The sequence below is a fragment of the Pelecanus crispus genome, chromosome 3, assembly GCF_030463565.1.
Source record: "Pelecanus crispus isolate bPelCri1 chromosome 3, bPelCri1.pri, whole genome shotgun sequence".
NCBI lineage: Eukaryota > Metazoa > Chordata > Aves > Pelecaniformes > Pelecanidae > Pelecanus > Pelecanus crispus.
In genome coordinates, this window is record NC_134645.1 from 119,998,153 (window position 1) to 120,016,514 (window position 18,362).

An 18,362-nucleotide genomic window follows, 5' to 3' on the forward strand; every position below is an offset into this window, starting at 1 on the left:
ATGTCAGCTGTGGTTTTCATTTACCAGAGGATATTATATGGTGAGGTACATCAGGGATGGCTGGAAGGTGTTTGGGACTTACTGGACAACCTATGGCAGAACAAGCAGCTGACCAAAATAGGGACCTGTATCACAGAGGCAGAAAACTCGTGTCGTTTCTCCGAATGTGATGATTGGAAAGGTTATGTGTGGATACGTTTGTCCAGCTCTTTAGTCATGTATTCTTACATTCGTGCAGAAACATTCCATTTTCTATAGTGTCTTATTTCCACATCACTGAAAAGAACATAGCTAACTTTGGAAGATGGTGCTGAGATTCACAGTTCTGTCTGCTTCCACCTCTGTGTAGTGCCAGGTCCAAGGGCTGTAAAGCTAACATGATAAATACAGAAAAGTTGCTATTACAGAAATTTTTTCAGTCAAAACCACCTGATTTTTGCCCATTGAAGATGCTTTTTTTCATGTGTAAGCGTCATGGAGTTAAATATTAATGGGGATAAGAATCCAGGTGAAAAGAGTCAAGTAAAAATACACACTTGGCTAAATTAAGAGCCAGAAGATGCCTTATGATCTACCTAAGGTAGTTAGTATAATTGCTGAGAATCTTTAAGGGTCCTCTGGGTCCTAAGCAAAGCACCTTATGACTACAAAGGGTAACACAGTTTAAAGAAGAAAAAAGAAGAATGGAAATAAACAGGCCCCTTAAAGATTAAAACAAATAAATAAGTCTATTGTTTCACTTAAAACCTGTCTGAGTTGGAGCTAGAGAAATAACTGTATTAGTATACTTTAGTCGCTATAGGATTTAAATTCAGATTATGCCAAATTAGGTCAATGTCATGAGAAGATGGGGACTTCAAAGATAAGGCTGGGGCAATTGTTCTAAATACTATAAATTGAAAACCTGTCGTTTAGTCAAAACAACTAATTTTTGGACATCTGCACGTACAGTTAGGCCTGTGGCAATTAACTGAAAGGTTGAACTCTCCCATATTTGTGCTAAATTTACCAACACGTGTGGATGGCAGCTTGGCAAAGCTTCAAAGTAAGTTTAGAGCAAGCAGTGTGCCGCCCTTAATTAACAGCTGTGTGAGTCCTTGTAGCGGGTTCTTGTAGTTCAGAGATGATGCAGGGCCTCAAGCAAGAAAGCCCTGCGGCATCTCGCAGCATGGGTAGAGGAAGGATGCGCAGAGCATGGGGAAGGAGGATCTGCTTGCTGGAAGCACCCCAAGAAATAGCAGGCCACTTCCACCTCCAGTTACATCTGTGCACAGCACAGTGCGCTTGTCTAACAGCTCTGTGTCCCAAAGATGTTGAGGCGTTTCTGGCTGGAGTTTCTAGCCCGATGGGTTGTGGCATTTTGTACTTTCTGATGACCGAATCTCCCAACTTTGTACGAGGTGAATGCTTTGACGAAAGACACCTTCCTTCTCGGTGTCGGGGATGCTTGTGCGGCCAAGTCACGTGCTGTCTTGGTAGATGGGTTTGCTGCCAGCCCTGCTTGTCCTGGTGGCCCGGGGGCTGTGGGAGGCGGGGATACAGACCGGGGAGGGATGTTGCCAAAGGGGAGAGGGACCATGAGGTGTTTCAGGAAGACACCTGGTGCTGCTGGTAGTGTGGCACCAAGGGATGTGTGGGTCACAAACAAACCAGGATGAATGGTTAACTTTGTGCCTGCTCAAGGAAGTTTCCCATAAAGGAAGTTACGTATTGATTCATTGGAACAGAGCAAAGTATGTCCTTCTGAGGAGAAAGACACTTCCCCTTCAAAATAGGGGCAGATGCCAAAAGCAATAGATTAATATTAGGAATGGGTAGTGATATGGACTAGAAATCAATGCATTCAGTGTGGTGCTGTCATTAGAGATAGATGCTATACTGGAAGATAAAAATGGAAATGCTAAGCTAGGCTCAGGGAAGAAATTATTCATCACTTTGCAGTTCTGTACAGGACAAGTTAAGTACTGTCTGCCATCTGATTAAAAAATAACTGAAAGACATCTCCTGTCATGAAACAAACTATAGCAGAATGGAAAAAAGTTAAAAAAAAAGATTTCTCAGAAATTCTCTCAAAGGACATCTTTAGTCAAATGTCAAAGGACCTGGAAATATCTCAAAGGGTCAACATGAGTAGTACTGAAATTACTGTATTTATCACATGCCTATTTTGTGTTTCTTTATGTGTTACATTTAATAGCTGTCAGTATGTATATAAAATGTGTATAACAAATGTAGTGGATATCTCCAGTGTTAACAGTGATGGGATATAAACCATCTATTGTGTATCAGCTATACAGTAAATATATTCATATAAATATATGTGTATAGATATGTATATATACACATGTATGTGCATGTATATAAAGATGATGTTTGTATTTCCAGTTTGGTTTCATCATTTTTTGAGACCAAGTGTGTGGACTCTCGCGTTCCTTCCTCCCAGTGGATCATCTAGTGCTGTATGTTACAAGCCTGTCTGTCCACAGCCTTGTACGTGTGAGGAGCAGCTGCTGACATGCGTGTCACATCAGCAGAGATTTTCGAGACAAAAATAAAGAGGAATTCTGTGGACAACGCTGAATCTGTGAAAAGTTTTTATTCGATTCAAAAAGTGAAATCATCTTTTTCAGCCTTAGTATAAAGAAAAGCTAGAATTTACCTAACTTGAAGGCAAATGAGCAGTCTGTCTCCAGACCTTAAGATTCCTAAATGAAGGAAGAATGTTGTCTTTTTCACCATTTCAGCCTCTAATATTCAAACATAGCTTAGGTTCCTGTTCAGTAGCGAATCTGTGAAGTTGCATTTGACTAAAAGCAGCAGGGAGTATGAAACAAGTGATGCGTTCAAGCTTTGTCGCTAATTCCAGTTTAAACTGTTCACAGCAACTTGGCTAATTGTATTAATTTATTTCTTCTTAAGGCAGAATGGGGAAACAGAATAGCAAGCTGGCCCCTGAGGTGATGGAGGATCTGGTGAAGAGCACGGAGTTCAATGAACACGAGCTAAAACAGTGGTACAAAGGATTTCTAAAGGACTGTCCAAGTGGTAGACTGAACCTTGAGGAGTTTCAGCAGCTCTACGTAAAAGTAAGTTTTTTATTAAGTTCCTATTATGTGGCCATAGAAGAGGTTGCAGAGTAATGTAAAGCAAGCATATGGTCAAGAGCTGCCATTCATTTAGACTAAGGAATGCCTTTGCTAGGAGAAGCAATGGTGAAGACGAGGAGATAAATGGGAAGTGCTACCCTCATCATACCAGCGATTTGTATAGCTACAGTGACCAGAACCGAAAGTTTAGGAAAAAAGCTGTGATTTTCTCACAAGAAGGATATTCTCTATACTCTCTAATTTATGGGCCTCTTTCACCTTCAAAGAGTGATTGTGGGCCTGTTCAGTAAACCTCACTGTACCTATGTAATACCACTGGAATGAAAACCGTGTGATTGCTGGACCTACTCATATAAGAGACTGTCCTTCTTTTGGTTTCAGCAAAAGTGGTGAAGTTTCATGGCAGTGTGTCCTGCATATAAATTACACACTGTGCACAAAGGATTTCTTTCTCCAAATTTTAAGTATTGCCTTTCTTTTTTCCCTACTGTCTCTTTGCCCTTGTTATATATGAAAGGAAAACCAGGCTGCTCAGTTTATTTTCTTCTTATTTTTCATTATTTTGTCAAGTTCAAAGTAGTCTTCTCCTTACATTTATTATGTATTTATTCTGTAACAAGAAGAGCATGGGGGCAGCCTAAGAAATGTATTCATGTTACAAAGATAATTATATTTTAAATCAGAATCGAGTGTCTGCCTAAAGGTCAGAGACTTCAAAGTAATTTTAATTAGGAAAAATATTGGATGGCGATGATGAACAGTAGGATCAGAACAGTTCATAAATACAATGTGAAGCTGAATAACAATAAAAAAGCCTTTCAAATGTAAGTAGTTAATATTGAGCACACTGACAATTGCTACAGACAAGTGGGACTGTCTTTTCCCTTAAATGCATGCTACAGTCCTTTACTAAGTTTCTTCTTGAACCAGATCACTCTGCAAATTATTACGTAGCTCCTTTTTCCTTCTAATGAATGGTCTAACAAAAACTGCTAACTCCAGTTTACGTAAATAAGCTTCTGTCTTCATATTTTAATATTTATGGCTCAAGATATTGCCCCATAATCCTTTTCTTAAGAAATGACTGACTTGGTAATAACTGTTATTTTCAGATGAAAGAAGTTTTACTGCCTCAGGTATTGTGCTTGTTATTGACTGATAATTTATAGCTTCCATTTTAAACAGTACTTGGTGCACATGTGCCAAGATCAGACATCTAATAATTTCTCTTACATGTTTTTGAGGAAAGTAAACAGTCTTTACAAAATATGGGTTCCTAATAAAGTATATCAACTGTTTAACTCTTTAGAAATCATTATTTTCTGTTTGACAAATCACAATAAAGGGATTAATTTTTTTTTATGATTTTGTGTGTTGTGGGGAAAGATATCTTCTGAAAATAGCTCAAAACTGTTAGGACTTCTTCCCTTCAAAGGGGCGTTTAAAGTGTCCACAGGTACCTCATAAGATATTTACTCATGAAGAACTATCAGAGAGTATATTCAATATCATGTTTACAAAAATGGTAGTGCAAAAAATAACATGAAGAGCACAGCATTTTTTTGCTCTTGAAATTTGGAGACAGCTCTGTAGTCTTACTAAGCTGCAATATCTGGCTTTTAGTTTTATGGCCTCATATATTTTTAGATATGCACATCAAATAAGATTGTCTCCCTTGCTTTGGTAGTTACGGGTTTTGAGATCTGCTCTGTAATGGTACTATCATATATTTAGTCCAGTTTATTGTCATTCTATATATAATGTCTATATACAGGGCTAAATACTAATTTTGCAGAGGAGAAATACGATTAGCTGTAGTAAATCCAGAGCTTTACTTCTCCTTCTGTCACAGAAATGCTTGTAAAATAATGGCCCTGGGCTCTCCAAGGAGCTAATAGTCTAAGTGCTGTCAGTGGTGACGACTTCTCCTATGTAGGACATTCTGCCTGCCTCTGCTGCTGGCTGCAGACAAAACCCCAGATGCGAAATTTGATCTTTCCAGGAGGAGCCACCAGCAGGAGACCCAAATCATTATGATTACATTAACAGCTTTTCAGTTCCTTTAATGCATATTCAGGGTGAAAATATATGAAGTGTGTATTGATTAACAGTTCCTCCACATGAACTTATAGTTGAGAGGAATGACATTTTATCTCTTGGTCTAAACTGAATTTTATTGAAGAAAATTTCCATCAATAAATATGTTTGGAAAAGAAATACAGGACTTAAGATTTACATTTTCTTAGGATGACACAGTTTCTTTGTTCATGAAAGTTGCGTAGTGCACTGTCATGTGGATTGATAAAAGGGTGTTGGTCATCAGACTAAGATGCAAAGAAAGCTCTTTTACTCACACACAATAGAAAATATTCTTAGCTTGAAGAGCAAAAACATTTTAGACAATATCAGGAGCATTATTTGGAGGTGAATTTCATGATTATCTCCACTTCCTGCTCTTCCATCATAATTACAGAATGGGGTCCACAATCTTGGGGCACAGAAACTGCTTTTTTTTTGGATGAAGTGTAATCAGATGTGTCCTGGGATCACACCTAATGTATTATGATATCTAATACCTGCTAATAAGCTAGAGATGGCCTGAAGTAAAACATCCAGAACATGTGTGATGTGGGTGTCAGGTCCTGAACACTAACTCTTCCACTCTACGTATTTGCATCAATTATACTGTGCTGTTTACTGATGTAGATGAAGACTATATTGACTAAAGGGGGAATTACTCTAGCTTGGCTTGGAAGCCTTTGCTATTGAAGTTTCCATTAGGGATACAAATCATGCAGTGCTTAAAATAAATAGCAGTTACACAAACAGACTCTACAGAAAAATTATTTGCAGCACTTTTAGTGGAAGTGTCTGTAAAATATTTAGTCAAGAACACCTCTTTTAAATAAGCAGCTAATAGGCAGAATATACTTTATACTGTTGCATATTTAGCATTGTTTGCAATCTAACAGGTGCAGTAAAAAATATTGGTACATTTTTGGGTGGATAGATTCTTCTTGAGATCCAGAATCTGTGGCATCCTATTAGGGCTCATGTTTCCCTCCATGTTACTGAATGAGGTGAATGCTTCAGCAGTTTTTGCAATAGTTTATTGAAGAATTGTTTATATACTATAAGCTTAGAGCCACAAAGAGACCGAAATGCTGAACACTGAGTTAGCTGCCCTGACAGTCTGCACAGAGCTTGGGAGGGGGAGAAATATGTGGATAACGTTCTGAGAAAGCTGAAAATCAAGCCGGCATGTTGTAAACAAAGGTGCCAATGCAAAACCACAAGGTAATGCTCAAGACAGGAATTTGTATTAAATCCTACATTTCTCCAGGGTATATGCATCTGTTTTCCTCCAGGAGTTGCATCTTTCAAACCTCTCCTGCAGAGAACTATTTAGGACATTAGAAGTCAAAGCAGAATCAAGTGACTGGTGTCCTTTTTCTTTCTCTCTTAAAGTAACAAAGATAATGTGAATGTCTTATCTTTGCCACAGTGGTTTAAGTACTCATCAAGCTGTAGGAAACTCTGAATCAGTTATGTCCCTGTGAAGAGTCTGAATCTGCGCTGCTCACCCTCTCATTGCTCTACCTGTGATGAAATAGGCCCTTCTGGACTGCTGGCGATATACCAATTAACATTTTTCTGCAGGAAATAGTGCTAAGTAACATCGGACAGTCTGGAACCTACAGTTTCCATCTTCAAAGTGAATATCCTAACCATTAAGCTTAATCCTTGCTTGCTTTCTTCATTTTCCTTTTTTCTATCCTAAAAAGTCCTTAATTCTTTTATCCTACATAAAACATCAGTAGCATTGTGAGCAGGGAGCTGAAGGAATTAATATGTAAAAGTGTCATTAAAATGAAATACACCAATAAAACATTCTGGACTGTTCCTATCATTCTTTAGGGTTTCTTGCATTCTAGAGGGCCAAATACATTTTCCTTCAGATCTTTTGAATTCACTGGGTTTAGATTAATATGCCCTAGAGTGTGTAAGTGTGCATAATCAGTGCTAATGTTCACAGGAATTATGCATGTTTATTAAGTGGAAAATAGGCTTCTAGATTGTGATACTTCTTGGAACTGGGTCACTGAACATGCGAAGCATATCCTCTGGATTAATAACAGAAACAAGCACCAATGGTCCTTTAGCTGTAAGGGTAGGGTTGGGAGTGATCATGATATAATGCTACATTAAATAATTTGCTTTGTGAATTTATTGCACATCTATTATTTAGCTATGTTTTGGGGTATTACAGATAACAATTAAATAAAAAAAACAGTAATACCATTTGATTAATTACAATCAAATGGTTTGTCCTATTTTTGGCTTCTATCTCGCATTTCCTTCCTTGAAGGGAATTGATTTCTAGTCCCTCATTTTAATATGTGTAGAACAAAAGAATCTCAAAAATCTATTGAAATTTAAGTGGGTATATTTGCAGCCTCTTTTTCTCTATCCAGATTTTCAAGACAGACTAGCATCTTTCTAAACATGGCACAGAGCTCCTCAAAATATTAGGTTAGAGCTGTGTTTCAGGCTTTCGGTGGCTGTGAAGAAGTGGGATTCCAGAACAGCACAGCTGTGTTTACAGGCGCCTCTAACATAGATGCAGTTGCACTGGCAGAAACTGATTTTCCTGGGATCATCTCTTTTAACTGGAAGAGCTGTGCTGGTTTTACGAGTGCGGTTTGGCCACTTGAGTTCTCCCTATAATAGGAGTACTTTTTAGTCGTATTATACCAATGGTAGGTATATTATACCTGATATGATTAATATATTTAGGTATATTGTACCAATCCTGTATTGCTAAAGAACAAGAGCATGTTTTGAAATCAGGCAGATTATTGAAAATACTGATGTATCTACTCATACAATGTTTTTAGCCTGTGCTAAAACATGTAGAGCAATCTATAAGATAAAGATTCTTAATGCATTCCTTACACATTTAATACAAATCTGCACATTTGAGACAATTACAATAAAATCATTAGAAACAAATGCTCCTAAAGAGTAAAAAAACTTTCACCAGAAGCGCAGTGAAAGTTCCTGTGGAAGGAAAATTAATATATTAGAATCCAAAAGGCAGTATGCTGAAAAGCAAATGTATTTGCAGTCCAGCATTATCACAGGGGAGTGCTTTTCAGGATGAAGTATACATTTAGATATGTGTAGTGCTCCAAAGCTGTATTAAAATTGGGTTCTGATAACTTTAAAAACAAAAGAGATCACAATTGCTTTTCATACAGGACTTGGTTAAAAAAAAAAGGCATGGTCTTGTTGCCTGGATGTTTTCCATGCAAAACTGCTTTTGCCATTATTCCTCCTCCTCTTTCTCCTTATGAACATGAATAGGCAGGTGCTGTGCCAAAATGCAGGTCTACTAGAAAACCACATAAGAGGCTTATTATACGTTTCACACAGAAGCTGAGATTTTGCTGCATGACTTTTAAAACAAAGGGCCAGAATGCTTCTTATATATAAAACCAAAATGAAACAAGCCCCAAAGGCAGTGTTAACTTTGAAGCTGACTTTGAATGATTTGGGGAAGGGGAGGATACTGGTAACATGCCCTTCTGCTGCATTTTTGTCTTTCTGTGCTGATCCCAGGAATAATAATGGCTGAACTTAATATCATTTTACGGAACATCTTTTAAAATCTGTTTTTAGTGAACACAGCTTTAAAGATTAGCAACCATACTGAAAAATAAAATACAGTAAATAAACATGGATTCTCATTTAAGCTGCAAAGTAAAATGAAAACAGTAGTTTTCACAAGAGGACCCACATTCTGGGTAGTGAACTGTTCTGAAAATACAGCAATAAATCACAACACTGGATACTAAGAGCCTTTAACGATGCAGAATGGAATCAGTTTAGACTGAAATCCTAATCCCACTGAAGCTAATGGGAGTTTTCATTCCTGATCCTTATTTAAGCAGTCTGGAGAGCTCCTCTCATCATATGTAAAGAACATACACATTGCTAGCTGTCATTTAAAGGCAGCAGTTATTTAAAAACTAAGTCTGTATGGATGAGTGGTGAGAGTAAGCGTCCTGAAATTAGTGGAAAAACAGTTTCAAAGGCAAAGAAGGACAAGTCCTTTTCTTTTTGCAGCATTATGGCTAGTGGCTAATTTAAAGGCTAGAATATATTTTTCTTTGCTTCTGTTGCAGAGCACATAATGTCCCATATCCTCCAGACAATCTCTGGAGACTCTAAATCTAGAAAATGAGGAAGTTCTACAATTCTAAGACATGAAATCTAAATAGCTAAATCGTAATTGCTCCAAACAGCAGCTTGTGGAGTGTCCAGGCTTGTGGGATGAATCTTCCTGATGCTTGAACAATTCAGTAACATCTGCTGACAGCCTCTCCGTGAGAGGCAGGAATGATGGTCACATGAATCCATAAAGCAGTCCGACTGTCCAAAGGCATCACCAGGGTGTACAGAGTCAGCAGATGTGTGGGGATGTGAAAGTTTAGTCAAAACCTCTGGTTATTACTAAGTATTGAATAGTTCTGTAATTCTGTGGTTCTATGTGGTTCCTGGAGGCACTCTAAATTAACATCAGGTCCAAAGCATTGAAGAGAGTATGTCTGGCCAGGGCAAGATGATCCAGCCTGGAATGCTTAAAAATCTCACCACGTATATGCATGCCCTAGTTTCCAACATAGCCTGATAAAAGAATCCAGGCTGGGTAAATTTTCCAACAATAACATGCAAATTACTTCTGCTTCGTCTTTTATTTTGAAGGAAGCTCACCAGTTCCAAAAACTGCCATGCAATTATATAAGGGACCTTGTTCCTTTACAGCTCACCTTTGCTCTGTGTTGGGTTCCTCAGAGAAGTCAAAACGATGAATTCGGGATACTGTAATTATTTCTGTAGCAAAACACTGAATTCATTAATATGGTTATGATTTCCCTGAAGGGGAAATACAGAAGGAGTGGTGCAGCTTGGATGGAGATAGCCATTGTTAACACCAAGTATCAAAGACCTCAAAAGAAAAAAAACCCAACAAATCGTCAGCGCCAAGTCCCATAGCTGTTACAGTGTTCAGGTCTACTATTTGTTGTAACAGTACTTATTTTACCTTTGTTAAGTAGTCCTCAGAGCAGATGTCAAGACTGATCAGTGCTTCATAACCTTTACCCAACCTGTTGCAAAAGTCAGGTGTTTGGGACTTACTTCCTCCTGAAACTTCCTATTTCCTAGCTCCCTTCATACTGCCTCAGTGCATTCCTTCTCATCACAAGGAAGGGTGTTCATGAAACCAATGAAAAGCCTTGAGGATGTGCAACAGAGAGAGGGAGTAGTGATAATGACTGTACTTTGTTCACAGGTATTCCCTTCTCTTTCAGTCTAAATAAAATAACCATGAATGGAGCATATAAAGTCTCTATATTATGTATAGATTGGTGAGATACAAAAAGGTTAAACCACTTGCTTGATGTCTTTGGCAAGGTCAGGGTTGAAATTATTTCATAGGTTGGAATATAGATGTCCCTTATTTTATTTCTTTGGAGTGAGATTTTTTTCCCTACAGAATGGTGTGGCATGGGGTTTCTTTGGCTTTCTGGGTTCGTACATGCACATTAGTATGGCACTTCTGGCCAGACTTTAATCGAATGTCTACTCTAGATCTACACTGTGGTCTGCCGTCTACAATTAAGCTCTGACCACGTCTTAGTGGAAATCTGTATTTTAGGTCTTCAGGAACTTTGATTTGGAAAACTGGAACATCCTAAAATGTGTTCTGAAGGCTAGTAAGCATGTGTTTTTGTTACTTGAGACAAAGTGAACTAAGGTATTTCAGGGTCTTTAGCTTGTCACATTTCTTGAACTGTAAACATTTCTGTTTGTTTAAAATAGAAAAAAATGTTGTTTGGTATTACAGGGTTCCTGAAGGAGCCTTTGAAACCGGGGCACTTCATTTCAGCACTGGAGTAAATTAATATGATGTAAAGCATTTTGTTTTAGAACATAGAAGTGTTGTCCTCTAGTATCAAAGTCTGCTTCCAATCTCTCACTTGTACACATGGCCTGGGGCTGAAAACAGCGTTCTTATTCCGTAAGGTATAAATGGGAACTTGATGCTCTGAACCAAGTCCCTTCACCCTGATGTGATGACTCTGACTCCAGGCCTGAGCTTCTCCTCCCCCTCTTCTCCCAGGGAATTCATCAGTCCTTCAGAGAGTTAAATTAGTGTTATGTACTTCCAGAGCTTCCCAGATGGGCAGTTGTGAGTCACTGTAGCTGGGTATGAATACTCCAAAAATTAAAGGGGCCTGATTAGTCTGGACCATGGCGCTCTCAGCCATGCACTGTGTCTCAGCCTGCTCCATCTGCTTGTGGTACTTTGAGATGGCAAATCACTATTCCCACTGCAGTGCACGTTGCTATGGGTAGCTATAGCTGTGCAGGTAATGAAACATCAGGTGTTTTTACAGGGTTCTGTGGTATGGAGATACATTTGCAAGCTTGCTTAGTTACCAAGTTAAGTGCAAGTTTTATTATCATGTAGGCATTAGTTGAGATTCCAGTCAGGTTTCTACTAATGATAGTCTGAATGTTTCCAGCACCTTGGGATATCAACTTTATTTTTCTTCAATGAGAGTAAGTTTCCGTCTTTTCGTGTTTAATTAAGGCTCATAGGAATAGACTATTTGCACCGACAAACCTATTGATTGCTGAATTGAGATGACCTACCGCACGAGAATTAGCTAGCTATCTTAATTTTATATTCAATCACAAACAAAACAAAATGAGAAAAACGTGGTTTGGAAGATAAAGTAATTAACACAGGGAATTCAGACTGGAGGAGATTTTGCCATTTTGCTGAAATACATATGAAACATTCTCACAACAGCTTGGTGTGAAATCCACCTGTATGAGAAGTTGTGAAGTTTGGCTGTGTGGTTGGATGGATAGCCCAGAACTGAATATGCAGCTTTAAATAAAATCTCTCTGTAGTCCAGAGAAACAGAAGTGTAAGCAGAAGTGTAAATCAACACTACAGTTCACCTCAAAGTGAATATCAAAGTCAACTGGGGATTATTTCCATGTTAACAAAGCTATTAAAAAAGGAATTAAAAAATTTTACGTCATTAATTGAAATAAGATTTTATATGGATCTGGTCTGCAGCTTTCAACAGACATATATTCAATTATGAAGTTATTATAGATGCTTGTGTCCCCTTTCATTTGGAAGGATATACCCTAGAATTAGTGTTATCCCTTACTAGGAAATTACACACCTGTATGCATACTCATGACTTTTCACAGCTTTCTTTGAAAGGCATTCACTAATTTGCTCCTCCCTGTCAAACTGATCAGGCTGGGAGATGGTTAAAGCCCTATGCCAAGATACATGAGTTTTGGCTATGTCATTCCTGTCCCTAGAGCTAATACCAAATACACAAGAACTGATTAACAGGAGCAGTCCTTGAATTTGCTTTCATGTTCACAGGCTCCAACTACCACTACTTCTTGTGTCCACGTTGACTAGATCTGTGTCCCTCTTCTAAATACCTTTTTGGTACTGGAAACACTTTTAATTGTGTTGATGTTTACTAATGTAGCAATTACAGTGCCTAATTTTATAATATGGGTCAGTGCAGATAATTATGTAATTAAACTGTGCAACTGAAATGATGAGTTGTCTAAGAATGGACCAGTTAAAACAAGAACTTGTGCTGTGAAAGCCTCACAGGACACCACAGCTAAAGCCTGCGGATGACTTCAGGAGATGTCGTCCCTCCTACCATGGATCTGTTTTCACCAGAATAAACTCCAGCCAACTGCTTTTCAGCCAGCTGCTAAACACAGGTGGCTGGAAGGTGATGCTCTTTGCATGTGGTCCTGGTGAAATGCAGATGTCCTCGGTGCCCTTCAGAGTCTCCCTACCCACACACACATGCAGTTGTTCCTCCCACTAAGTCACTGCTTCCCACTTTCCCTCTCACAGATGCTGGTGTCACTTTGGCAGGTCGGGTGCTGTCCCCCGTACTCCATTAATACTCCTCATTTCATTCAGGAGTAAAACGCATCTCCTTTCCTCAGGGTCCAATTTCTCCATTTCAGTATGAAGCATCTTCAGCACATTGAGTCTTATATTACACGTGGGTTGGTAAACTTGGTACAAACATACACACACATTAAACTTCTTCTGGTTTCTTCATTAGGACAAGGCACTTTGGTGGTGATCCACCACCCTGAGTTCACAGTTGCTTGGTGGTGACCAAATCCCAAAGTTTTCTTGGAGGAATACAATCATGAAGGGTCTGGAGCACAGGCCTTATGAGGAGCGGCTGAGGGAACTGGGGTTGTTTAGTCTGGACAAGAGGAGGCTGAGGGGAGACCTTATCGCTCTCTACAACTACCTGAAAGGAGGTTGTAGTGAGGTGGGTGTTGGTCTCTTCTCCCAAGTAGTTAGCGATAGGATGAGAGGAGATGGGCTCAAGCTGCGCCAGGGGAGGTTTAGGCTGGAAATTAGGAAAAATTTCTTCACGGAAGGGGTGGTCAAGAATTGGAAGAGGCTGCCCAGAGAGGTGGTGGAGTCCCCATCCCTGGAAGTGTTCAAAAAATGGGTAGATGTGGCACTTCGGGACATGGTTTAGTCTAGTCTACCCTTGATTGGCTTAGAGTAGACTTGGTAGTGTAGGTTAATGGTTGGACTGGATGATCTTAAAGGTCTTTTCCAACCTAAACGATTCTATGATTCTATACCATTTCATGTATATCTAAAGCCACAGAAAGGTACAGCTGAGCATCAGCTTCAGAGTAATGGTACTGCACACATAATTTTCATCTTACCTCTTCTGTTGCTCATTTGTGCAGAACAAGGGATGCTTTAACACTCTATTACTTTAGGAAGTCATAGTTCCCAATATTTGACTTTGTAAAATATAATGTCCGTATGTGGCATTTGTTTGGTTGTTTGGGATTTTTTTAAAAGAAAAGTAATACTTCAGATAACACTTGGCCTGAGAAAGGTCAATTTTCTGAGTTCCAGTATATGGTGTTTCTTAAAAAGCCAGCAAGAAAACTGTGGTTAAAGTGTAGAGCAGCTCTTTAAAGCATATCTAATGTTTTTTATGGTTTTTTTTTTTTAGTCGGAAGAAATGCTGGTATATAAAATAAGATTCTGAAAATGGGAGTTTATAATAGTAATAGTCATATTTAATTGTAATGGTACTATATTAATCTTGGCTTGAAGAAACAATTATTTATCTATCAATTAGTTCTTGCTACAGTTAAATACGGTGTATGACAAGGGAAGCCCAACAAATTAGTGGTCTTGTGTTAGAATTGCAAACTCCATGATGCAAATTAGCCCCTATGGTGTATTAGTCTATCCGCTCATTTATTTTTAAGATTCTTTTCCCCTGGAGTTTTTCTGTATAGCAGGAAAATGGTGTTTAATGGGCCTGATGTTATTTTCACAGAGACATAAATTCTGGGGTTATTCTGATGTACGGCCAAGAGTAGGGAGAATAAGGACAGTTTCTGCTTCCTGTATCTACTACCCTGGGTTATCTTTGAAGCAGGAAAAATCATGAAAAAGAGCACATGCTCTAAAACAACATGTAAGGGAACCCTATTTTCCCTTTCAGAAAATTAAGTTGCTCATACAGAAAATCACCAGCAGGTCCAGGGCAATAAAACTGAGTGAAAAAGTAATGCTAATAAAAGGTAAATGCTGGTCTTTGTATTCAGCGGTTTCTTTTAAAGTGATGCACCTCTCTGTTACTTCTCTGTAAGAATAATGACATTTTGACAAAGAAATCAAGTCTGTTTCCAAAGGCTGAATTTAACACATTCAGTATAAAAATTACATTAACACATAGCCATATTTATTAAAAACTTTTGCAAATGATTAATTTGGCACACAAACTTCTAATAGGCATCCTATAGAAGTGGACTATCAGTGGGAAATTAGCTCTTGAGCTCTATCCAGTGGGCAATTGTCGGTGTGAGATAAAAGAACTGCATTCTGGCTATCTAAGGGTGGAATTTTTCCTGCACAGGCACAATAAATAGTTTTTGCGAGCAATAAAGAGGCTGCCAAATCAACCTATCTGAATAAAAAGTATGTTGTGCTTTACACATGGGAAAAGTGCTCCAGAACAGTTAATCCCTATGAAAACATTATCCCTGCATTATTGGCAATAGTACTAGCCTTCAGGCAGTTTTCAGTTATTTGTTTCCATTTTCTATACATGTACCCAATGTTCTTTGTTTCCATGTGATTGTTCATCTCAATCGTTTTCTTTGCTCTCATCTATTCTGGGCTCATGCGCATGCATTTTACATATTGCCAGAATACTTCGGGCTATATTTAAGTTTCCAGATTCATAGATACATTGTTCTACATATAATGCTATGGAAGCAAGTATGTAGTCCTAAGAGAGCCACTGATTTCTGTGGGACGGCCCGTGTCACTGCGATGTACACCACCGGGCAAGAACACTTTTTACCTTTTCTCCTTCCCTTTTATGTAGAGTGAAAGCCTGGAATGGTGTAAAAATTCCATGAAAGTCCTGTATGTGTGGTGTGAGTGAGTTCATGTAGCTCGCTGATTGACGAAGTCTCTCCCAGGTTTTATTGCCAGCATGTTGGTGTAATAGCTGGGTCAAGGGACAGCTGAAGTTGTGTTACTGTGCAGACAAGATGTCTTGGAGCCAAAAGAACAACAAGGAGGAAAAAAGCCTCTTTACAAGAAAAACAATCCCTAGTTACTGTGTAGATCATTTTATTTACCATATAACAAAAGGGAGCAGTAACAGTGCGCAAGTCACACATATAGTGAAGAGGAAGCATTACGGTGGAGGGTAAGAGTTTGACCAAAGTGAGAATAATTCTTTAGTATAATCCATGATGGACTAGAAATGCACTTTTTTAATTGTTAAAACTCATTTATTGTATTAGGGTTTCAATTCTTGCTATCGCTGGGTAAATTCACAGAATGCAATATAATGAGAAAGCAAAAGTCTTCTCCCCCAAGGAGAAAAGTGCCCTCCTTCTTCCTGGAGTGGGCCAGAAGGTGCAACCTTGGCATATCCGAACTCCTGTGCAATCCTGGCTGTCAGGCATGTGGACTCTTGAGCTATATCCCCATGTTTTTCTTAACCATCATGTGCTTTTCTTCTCAGCTAGCTTATCTCCTTCCTTCCTAGGGCACTGGCTAGATGAGTGGTGAAGCCTGATGCGATGTCTATACCTTTGTCTTTTTTCTTCTCCAGCTTTTGAATTTCTGCAGCTCTGCCTTGTTGGGCAAGGGGTGCTGTGACTTCAACTGAATCAGAAACTTGCTGCTAGTTGTGCTCATTCAGCCTATGATGTGGGCTTGGTCATTTTATTTTAATTTGTCTCTCTCTTTACCTTAGAAAAGGGCAGTCCAACATCAGAAAGCTAGCCTGCTCCTTTATGCAAAGGAGGACCTTATAGCTGAAAACTTTTCTAAAATACCAGTCTATAAGCTCTGGCAAGATTTGCATAGCAAAGCAAAATGAGTTGGCATAGTTGAGTGTTCATTATTCATTGTTAATGGAGCTGAGAAACACTTTAAGAAATTGAATTATCTGGAATCTTTTACTTGAATGAAAAGCAAATGTCTTTAGAAAGATTTTTGAAATGCCTTCCTTTTAATCTTTGAACGTATACATTTCTAGTTTACAGTGTCAGAGGTTTGGGGTTCTTTGTCATTTTTTTATTTTTAAAATTTTTTTGGCAGTAATGCCAGTTATATGAATGGTGGTGGTGTGAAACAGTACAGGTTTGAGAAATGAAAGGAAATTAAAAAGAGAAGAAATTGAGGCTGGATAAGTGTAAACTTGGAAGATTTAAAATTACATATACTTTTATAAACCTAAGATGATGAAGAGAATGTTGGCAGGGAGACATTATCTAGACAATCCATTCCATGTTTAAGGTTATACATCTGTAATAAAATACATGGTTCTGAGAACTATACTGCCTTCTTTAAATAAGGCTATAAATGAACAGATTAAATGGCCAATGGTCCTCTTCAAATCCATGGGAGATTTGACACCTTCTGTGGGACCAAGACTTGGCTTGCATTTTACCAGTTTCTTGTTTTATAACATATAATATGCTCTGCAACAGAATGACAGATGGCCTTACAACTGGGTTTTATGTGATGAGAATATGTTCACCTCTTTTTGTCTTTTGTATGGAAATTCCTTCTCTCTTGGTAACTTCCACAAGCAAATAATCTGTTACCAAGCTCATCCTGAAATGACAAATACAGTTTCTGGAAGTGCAGAAGCGAAGATGCTGGACTGGGCACTCCTGGGAACTCCCATTCAAGCCATTGCGGGTTTTTTCAGTTCATTGGCCAAACAAATCAGATTACCACATCTGTTTAGCCAGATGGTCTTTCTAGTGTCATGAGGCAAGTACAGTCAAAATACTATCTACAACTAGCACAAGGATTGTATTGGCATCTTGCTGCAGAAAAGGAGTTATATTATGGAAAACCACTGTTGATGACATTTGATGGTGATTTCCTTTTCTAACAGGCAGATGAAATGAGCACCATGTCCAGCCATGGTTGGGGTGTGCGGGTAGTAGGTGGCAACCCAGAATACTGAGTAGTGCTCTGGTTGGTTTCTGAATTGCAAGTTAAGAACATTAATCTTCCTATTAATCTTCTATTAATCTTGGCCTGACCTGCTTGATATTATCAGATCTTTTTACTACTTTGCTTCTTTTTCCAGCAGCTGTCAGCAAATAGTATTGTGTGTATTTTGGGTTCATTAGACTACTTCTCTTTCTTCTCTTCTGGATCCACTGTACGTACATTAGTACCGTTAGGTCTATACTACATAATTAAAAAAGAAGAAAGAAATTATAACAACTGCTGTGCTTCCAGCTAAAAGAAACTACCTGAGATCCTTTTCCAAATTATCATTCAGTTGATTATGTCCTTATAAGGGAGCTTCTCCCAGAGGCTGATCCAGCTGTGGTTGGCTCCTAAGAATTTGCAGTGACTGGCTATTATGATGGAGCCAGTTGAAAGCTCAAATGTTGTATGACACTTTTGTATAGTTAGTAAAATGGATTTTGTCCCCATAGACCTTGAAAATTCCAGTATTACAGGAGAAACGTATGGGACTACGTTATTACTGGAGAGCAAAGGCATCTCCAGTGGGTAAATCATCTTATTACAAGACAGATGTATGAGAGAGATGGCAGAAACCCATTTTTTGAAGGTAC

At 38.6% G+C, this 18,362-nt stretch overlaps 1 protein-coding gene across 2 annotated transcripts in view; it reads left to right on the top strand.

The window, feature by feature from the left end:
- The first annotated feature begins 2,924 nt into the window (after positions 1-2,924).
- VSNL1 (visinin like 1) overlaps positions 2,925-18,362 on the top strand; it is a 50,163-nt gene continuing 34,725 nt past the window's right edge. For both annotated transcript variants that reach the window (XM_075706983.1, XM_075706984.1), the window contains exon 1: positions 2,925-3,086. In XM_075706983.1, the coding sequence (XP_075563098.1) occupies positions 2,925-3,086 (162 nt within the window). The remainder of the gene's footprint in view (positions 3,087-18,362) is intronic.